This window comes from Mus pahari, chromosome 1 (assembly GCF_900095145.1).
Source record: "Mus pahari chromosome 1, PAHARI_EIJ_v1.1, whole genome shotgun sequence".
In the NCBI taxonomy this organism is placed as follows: Eukaryota; Metazoa; Chordata; class Mammalia; order Rodentia; family Muridae; genus Mus; species Mus pahari.
This window is the reverse complement of record NC_034590.1, coordinates 11,170,732-11,178,787: the sequence shown is the minus strand read 5'-3', so window position 1 is coordinate 11,178,787 and position 8,056 is coordinate 11,170,732. Positions and strand designations below refer to the sequence as shown.

Genomic DNA, 8,056 nt, shown 5'->3' with positions numbered 1-8,056 from the left:
CCACCCCGTCATGCCTGCTGCCCTCACAGGCCGTCCCTCGGACTCGCGCCGACTCAGTCTTGAGTGTGGCGGCCAGGAAAGCTGGGAACCGGACGCCAATCAGGGATCAGCCCCACGTCCCCACGCACAACCGCAGCTGACCCGTTTACCGTCCAGCGGTTCAAGAACGCCCGCGCACATTTCTGGAGAACTCGGGCCGGCTCCACCCCCGCCTGCGTGCCGGGGCTCCGATTGGTCCAAAGGCCCTCGAAGGGGCGTGACCAGGGAAATTGGAACCCGGAGGCGTGGGCGGCGCAGGGATTGGCCGGCGCCAGTTCGGGACTGGCAGTGCGGACGCTGAGGTTCGTACGGGAGGTAAGCAGACTACGGAGGGGCAGAACGCACCCCTTCCGCCCTCCACCCTGCCAGGTCTGCAGCTGCGGGTAGAGGTGGCCTCAGGAACTCGCATCTGGGGCTCCACTGGAGCAGAGGCTGCTCGCTGTTTGCTGACTTGGGAAGGCTCCTTGGGAAGGGGTTGACAGCTGGGACTCTAGGGTCACAGAGTCCCAGGGTTGTGCGCGAGTCGGGGAAGGGTTCTCCGCCGAGTCTCTACCCTTACCTTATCCCGTGACGTTCCGGGAATCTCGTCTTGGCCAGAGGCGTCTTGGGTTGGGAGGGACCGTTCTCAATAGCCTCGAATTTGGGACCCTGAAGAGTTTGAGTTCGCGACTCTTCATATAGGAAGTTATTAGTGTGGGATTCTCCTAGGGAGCAACTGAAGCGCCATAGAGAGGTGTCCCCAGGCCGCAGCAGGAGGGAAACCGGCAATTCCGAGTCTCAGTGGAACGTGTGCAAACGCCCCCCCCCCCCCCGAGAGGGCGCAGGCCTTGGAATCCGAACAAAACTGATATCAGATTCCACCCGGTCAGAGGCCGCAGAGGAGGGGCGATCAGTGCTGGGGTCAAGACCCCTGCGGTTTTTGTAAGCTGAAGTGCTTCCTTTGCTGCGCGTCCTGCCCACGTCAGCCTTCAGAGCTGCCTAGAGTGGCTAGGCCAGTTAGTTGTCTGAGCACTGGGACCTGGCCAACCCTGTCCCGCCAGGGAAGGAGGGGTTTGGCATTGTGGCCTGCGGGATGGGACTGGGTACCCTGTGTGTTATGCGGGGGGGGGGGAAAGACACCACTCTGGACTTTAAGAACTTCTGATCCTGGGCATGGTTTTTTGTTTGTTTGTTTTTGAGGGATTGGGAGGGGGGGGGTGTTGTTTTGTTTACTAGGGCCAAAAGTTTCAGAAGTTATTGTCTCCTTTTCATCATGTGAATTCCCAGGATAGGACATGGCCACAAACATCCTTACCCTCTGAGCCAGGTTGCCCAAAAGATTTTGCTTTTTTTTTTTTTGAGATAAGGTCTCCTTGAACAGTCCAGATTGACCTAGAACGCTCCAACTTCCTATCTCATCTTCCCAGATGCTAGATTACAGGAATGCCCCCTGGGCCAAAGTTTTTCTTCCTTGGCTCTGAGCTTATCTGGAAGCTGGGCCCACTCCCTGAGGTTCTTGGGTGGTGACTGTGAAGTGGCTCCTGGGCACGGAGTTACAGCCGTGCTAGGTGCTTAACATTGTGCCTAGCAAACAGTGGGTGCTAAGAAAGTAGCACCTAAGGGTTCATTTTCCTAATCCGTTCTCCTGGAGGAAGCTTCTAGAAGGTCTCCTGACTCAGTTGGGTGGTGCCACTCCCTTACTACCCTTGTAAACAACTCTGGAATGCTCATGCTGGCCTGTGAACCTGCTAGACAGGCCCTGCCTGCCCCTGTAACCACCTCTTACCTCACTCCTTCCTGAGTTCAAGGCCCCAGACCTCTCTTAAGGGCTGTACTGCAGTGAACAAGAGGGCTTGAGGGGTTGCATCAGGACAGAACCTGTGTGGTTGTCAGCCGCATCCATACGCAAGGTGTTTTGTTCATTTTACCTGTAAGGGGCCAGAGAGTAAATACATTTTAGATTGTGTTAGCCTGAGTGTGATTGTATTTCACTAAGGTTGCATTTAGGAAGCCCGGCAGTGGGTCATAATGGGTCTGGGTCTTTAGTTTCTGGTTGTAGATCCCCAGTTTTCCTCGGCTATGTGTTCCTCAGGGTGCCGGGCATCTGGTTTGCTTCTGCCTCTTGGCTGTAGTAAACACACACGAGAGTATAGGTATCCCTTCCAATCCCTTTGGAAATAGACACACAGTGGGGAAGGTAGGTATATGGCAAATGTATTTTAATGTTTTGAGGAGTCTTCAGGTTGTCTCCCATCGTATCTATGTCGGGTTTTTTTCCTCAAGATGTATTTGTTAATTTTATGAGTGTTTCTATGTCTGTGCACCACACGTATGCAGATCCCTTAGAACTGGAGTTACTGGTGGCTGTGAGCCATCTGATGTGGGTGTTGAAAACCTGGGTCCCTGCAAGTGCATGGAGAGCCACCGAGCCGCCCCCAGCCTGTGGCTGTGGCAGTTTACATCCCCAGGAGCGGTGCACACTCTTCCCACTTTTCTACTCTGGCACCAACTGGAATTTCTTTGTTAGGAACTTTCCAATGGGTATGAGATCTCCACCAGTTTAGATGGGCTTCTTTGTTTGTTTGTTTGTTTTGGTTTTGGTTTTTTTTCGAGACAGGGTTTCGGCTTTGGGGGATTTGTTGTTGGTTGTTTTTTGTTTTGTTTTGTTTTTGTTTGTTTGTTTGTTTTGGTTTTGGTTTTTTTTCGAGACAGGGTTTCGGCTTTGGGGGATTTGTTGTTGGTTGTTTTTTGTTTTGTTTTGTTTTTGTTTGTTTGTTTGTTTTTTGGTTTTTCGAGACAGGGTTTCCGTGGCTGTTCTGGAACTCACTCTGTAGACCAGGCTGGCCTCTAACTCAGAAATCTGTCTGCCTCTACCTCCCAAGTGCTGGGATTAAAGGCGTGCGCCACTACGCCCAGTGTTTTTTTTTTTTTTTTTTTTTTTAATTCATTTTTATTCATGGGTCTATATGACTGAACACCACAGGTATGTGAATGTCTCGGGGGCCAGAAGAATGTGTCAGATCCCCTGGAGCTGGAGTTAACAGGCAGTTGTGAGCCACCTGATGTGGGTCCTGGGATCCAAATGCTGGTCCTCAGGAAGAACAGCAAGTGTGCTGAGCCATTGCTCCTTGTCCTATCCCTCTGCTCCTGAGTTTCGGTTGACCCTGCTATCCTTAAGCCACTGCACCTTTGGACTTCCTGCCCCTGGCCACTCTGGCCTCCTCACTGTGAGATGTTATCCATATTGGCCTCCAGCACAGTGCCTGGTGGCCTTGGCGCTAGCATGCTGGCACATTTGTGTTTGTCATATTGTCCCTCAGCCAAGAACTGATGATCAGGTGGCAGAACAAAGTTTGAAGCCAAGATCAGCTAACTAAAAATAGTTACATCAGGTGGTGTGGGCGGCCCTTAGGCCTGAAGGGGGCAGTGAAACAGGACTGAAGAGGTTCAGTGTCTCCTCCCGGCTGACTCCTTGTCCCCTCCCTTCCCATCCCCCAACTCCAGATTCCCACAGGCAGCCTCACATACAGAACCACAGTATGGTGACCTAGAAATGTATGTGTAGTGGTGTGTGTGTGTGTGTGTGTGTGTGCGCGCGCGCGCGCGCGCGTGTGCAAGTGTTTGCCTGTGGTAAGAGGTCAACTCACTCCTGCTTCCTTTCAACAAGAAAGAGGTGAGTGGTTTGTGCACATGACACAGTTTTAAGAATTGCTGATCTAGCTATTGGCAAGAAAAGGTTTCTGTTTTGTGGAGCTAAAGAGTGAGCGGAGGCAATAGAGGGGACATGTGCAGTGACTGGGCAGGAAAATACCAGGTTTTCTGTTGTTGTTCTTGGTGCTGGTGGTGGTGGTAGTGGTGGTGTGTGTGTTGAGGCCAGAGACTGATGTCTGGTGTCTTCCTCCTTTGTCGTCCAGCTTGGCTTTTTAAATTTTTATTTTACGGGGCTGGTGAGATGGCTCAGTGGGTAAGAGCACCTGACTGCTCTTCCGAAGGTCCGGAGTTCAAATCCCAGCAACCACATGGTGGCTCACAACCATCCATAACAAGATCTGACGCCCTCTTCTGGAGTGTCTGAAGACAGCTACAGTGTACTTACATATAATAAATAAATAAGTCTTTTAAAAATTTTTTTTTTATTTTACTCTTAACTATGGGTATATATGTATGGGTGGTGTCTTAGTTAAGAATTTCTATTGCTACAGTGAGATACCATGACCAAAAAGTAAGTTGGCAAGGATTTCTTCTGCTCATACTTCCACATTGCTATTCATTATTGAAGGAAGTCAGTACGGGAACTCTAACAGGACAGGAACCTGGAGGCAGGAGCTGATGCTAATTAAGAAAATGTTTGACAGCAGGATCTTACAGAGGAATTTTTGTAATTGAGGTTCCCTCCTTTTAGATAACACAGGTGGCATAAGCAATGTGCCCACAGCATCCAGAAGAGGTACTGGATTCCCTGGAGCTGGATCGGAAGACTGGGAGCTGGGAGCTGAGCTTGGATCCTCTGGGAAAGCAGTATAGGTCCCCTAGCTCCACCCCCTTTTTTGTAAATCTGACACTCACAAATTCAGCCATCTTTACTAGCCAGCAAGCCTCGAGGATCCTATCTTTACCTCCCCAGCAGTAGAATACAGATACACCGCCACACCTATTTACAAGGGGGTCTCAAGATCTACTCAGGTCCATATGCAAGCTCTTATGCAAATGAGCAATCTCTCCAGCATGGTGACTAAGTCTTAATACACATCACGAAGGGAAACAAAAAACATAAAGCAGGGTGGCGTCTTACAGAAGGGGTCACTGATTGTCAGTATTTCAGGTTTTATGGCCATTTGATTCATGTATTAGCTCAGTCATACCATTTACACGGATGTGCAGGGCCATGTTACAATAAAACTTTATTTATAAAAATGGGCTCTGGGCCAAATTTGACCTCTGGCTAGTTTGCCATCACTGGAAAGAGCTACCTGAGGTGAGGTTAATGGAGAATCTTTCTGGAAGAGAACTGGGAGCTAAGCTGGTCACAGACCAGGGCCAACATGGATGGTCTTTTCCAGATGAGGCAAGCTGGCATCATCCTACTGTACAGTGGTGGAGCCCCATGCTGAGAAGTTGTGTGTAAGAAAGAGAAGGTTCAAGGACGGAGACTAGATTTAGAGTTTGAGTCACTGGGTGGATGAGAGGGGGCCCGGGGAACAAGGAGTTCGGTGTTGAATGTAAGAGGTTATCTGATGACTGGGTGGGCGAGGGGCTGTCTATACCTAGAGCTTAGTGGAGATGCCAAGTCTAAAGTCTTGGACCAGGAAGAGGTCACATCTGTGTGTTCTTCAGGTCTGAGTATGCTTGGTTTAGAAAGGTGGGATTGGACAGCACAGGGTAGCTAGCGTGTGCTATGCTATGCTAGGGTTTACTGCCTCGTAAGTATGTCAGAAGAGAGCCCAAGTGGGCCTTACCCTCCACAGAGATAAGGTATGAGCTGTATTCCCTCCGAAGAGCTCCTAGAGTCTGTTTTCCTCCTGTGAGATGGGGGCCCTGGGCAGAGAGAGGGCTTTCTGACCTGCCAGGGTTTGTGTGAGGGATCAGGAGATAACATCACACCATTGGCTTAGAGGTAGCACACCGATGGCAATGGTGAGCTTCGCCACCCACAACAGTTAGATACCTTGGGCAAACGAGGGATTACAGAGGCTGTGATGTTTGGATCCCAGACGGTCGTATTGTCCAACATTTGCACCGTTCAGGACGTACACCCTCAGTCTTCCGATTACAGACTGTCCCAGAACAGCTAGCCGATGGGAGCTGGGGACCCACTATTCCAGCTTCCTTGCTCCTGGTGCGTGCCTGAGGTGAGCTCTGTTTCCAAGGTTCCTAGGGCTCCCTTACATCTTGGCGTTAACTCCTTATGGCTGCCTTCCCACTGCTGTCTGCCTTCCACATGCCTCCTGCTAGAGAGTCCCCTTCACCCACCTACCCTCCACCCCACCCCCCAACAATTCTTTTCACCACCCCCACCCCCACCCCCAACCGTGTCAGGTCGACCTCTGAAACGCTGGGTTTCTGTACCTGGGAGTCCAAGTGGGCTGGCTGAAGCACAGCGGGGATAATGGTTTGGTGGGTGAGTCTAGTTTGCTGGGTGAGGGAGCTGGTCTAGCGGGGCGGGGCACTATGGCTCTGACTTCATAGGCAAAGCTGACGGCCTTCCTGTCTGCCTCCTACAGCTTAGCTATTGAGAAGATGGTGGACCACTTGGCAAACACGGAGATCAACAGCCAGCGGATTGCAGCAGTGGAGAGCTGTTTTGGGGCATCGGGGCAACCGCTGGCCCTGCCCGGCCGTGTGCTCCTAGGCGAGGGGGTGCTGACCAAAGAGTGCCGCAAGAAGGCCAAGCCACGCATCTTCTTCCTTTTCAACGACATCCTGGTGTATGGCAGTATTGTGCTTAGCAAGCGCAAGTACCGCAGCCAGCATATTATTCCTCTAGAAGAGGTAACATTGGAGCCACTACCCGAGACCCTGCAGGCCAAGAACCGCTGGATGATCAAGACAGCCAAGAAGTCCTTTGTGGTGTCGGCAGCCTCCACCACAGAGCGCCAGGAATGGATAAGCCACATCGAAGAGTGTGTACGGAGACAGCTGCTGGCCACAGGCCGCCAGCCCACCACGGAGCACGCAGCGCCCTGGATCCCGGACAAGGCCACGGACATCTGCATGCGCTGCACGCAGACGCGCTTCTCCGCACTCACCCGGCGTCACCACTGCCGCAAATGCGGGTTTGTGGTCTGTGCTGAGTGTTCCAAGGAGCGTTTCCTGTTGCCACGGCTCTCTCCCAAGCCCCTTCGCGTCTGCAGCCTGTGCTACCGAGAGCTGGCCGCCCAGAAGCGGAGGGAGGAGGCCAGGGAGAGGATCAGGGGCTCTCCACAGCAGCTGTCCCACCTGGGTGGCACTGTCTGTGGTGCATCCAGTGGCGATGACGATGACTCCGATGAGGACAGAGAGGGCAATGGAGATGGTGACTGGCCGACCCAGGTGGAGTTCTATGCTTCCGGTGTCTCCTGGTCAGCCTTCCATAGTTGACCCTCACCTGCAGAGTGTTTGCATCAAGCCAGTCCTCTGCTGGAGACCCTTGCCCCTGGCGGTGGGCGTGTGACAGGTGGCTGTTCCAGAGCCATTACTAGTGCCTTTCTACTAGACAGTAGCCTCCTGGGCCCTCTTCTAAGTCTTTTTCAAATAGTTTCCTTTCCATTTCATATGCAGTCCTTGGTGACCAGGCTACGGCTGCGGCCCTTGAAAGTAGACCAGGCCAGGTGCCCCACGCATTGAGGGTTAAAGAGGGCAAAGGGAAGCTTGGGCTTCAGACCCCATTCCCACCTTCAACCATGAACAGGTACAGCCCATGGGAGAGCATGAGGCTTGCACATCTACCACGCAGATTTCGCCACCTGGCAACCGGGTCCTGCCAAACTGAATAAACAAGAATAAAGTACCAACTCTTTTGATTGCTAAGAGTACCCTAGCTTCAGACACTGCTCAGTCCAGGGTAGAAACCATGGCTCTAGGGATAACCATCGCTGATACTGCTACACTGGGCATCCTGGAAATGCCTCCCACCCGTGAGCCATTCATGCCACCAGGTGCCTGGCTCCCCAAGAACAGAGCTCCATACTCGCTCTGATAGCCAGCCTCCCTCCCTCCCTCTTTCCCTCCCCCCCTCCCTCCCTCCGTCCCTCCCTCCCTCCCTCCCTCCCTTTCAAGACAAGAACTTGCTACATAGGGCTGAGACAACTTGAGATCCTCTATCCTTAGCCTCCCTGGTGCTGGAGTTCCAGGCATGTACTACGACACCCTGCTTATGGCTGTGGGCTATCTAAATGGGTGGGATAAGGAAGCAGTGTCTGGCTCAGCCTGATCCTTCTGGGATGAATAGACTCCCCTGTGTCGTCTCCTGCACAACCGCTGCAGATGGTGATCGGGGAGCAAGCCCATGTTGGGGAGCCTTTCCTGTTGACTGTAGAGCTTCAGGGCCCTTCGGAAACCT

The 8,056-nt window shown here is 52.3% G+C and overlaps 1 protein-coding gene across 4 annotated transcripts; it reads left to right on the top strand.

Moving 5' to 3' along the window:
* Positions 1 to 300: 300 nt before the first annotated feature.
* Positions 301 to 7,668, top strand: Plekhf1 (pleckstrin homology and FYVE domain containing 1). 4 transcript variants are annotated; one of them, XM_029535539.1, is made up of 3 exons: positions 335 to 354; positions 4,421 to 5,867; positions 6,240 to 7,668. In XM_029535539.1, exon 3 carries the CDS (start codon positions 6,256 to 6,258, stop codon positions 7,093 to 7,095), a length of 840 nt encoding a protein of 279 aa, XP_029391399.1. In that variant the 5' UTR covers positions 335 to 354; positions 4,421 to 5,867; positions 6,240 to 6,255; the 3' UTR covers positions 7,096 to 7,668. The 4 variants fall into 4 exon arrangements, with proteins under 4 accessions (XP_021072142.1, XP_029391399.1, XP_029391429.1 ...); XM_029535569.1 differs by lacking the exon at positions 335 to 354 and adding an exon at positions 3,672 to 3,691; XM_029535601.1 differs by lacking the exon at positions 335 to 354 and having other exon boundaries at positions 4,448 to 4,465; positions 5,792 to 5,867.
* Positions 7,669 to 8,056: the final 388 nt, after the last annotated feature.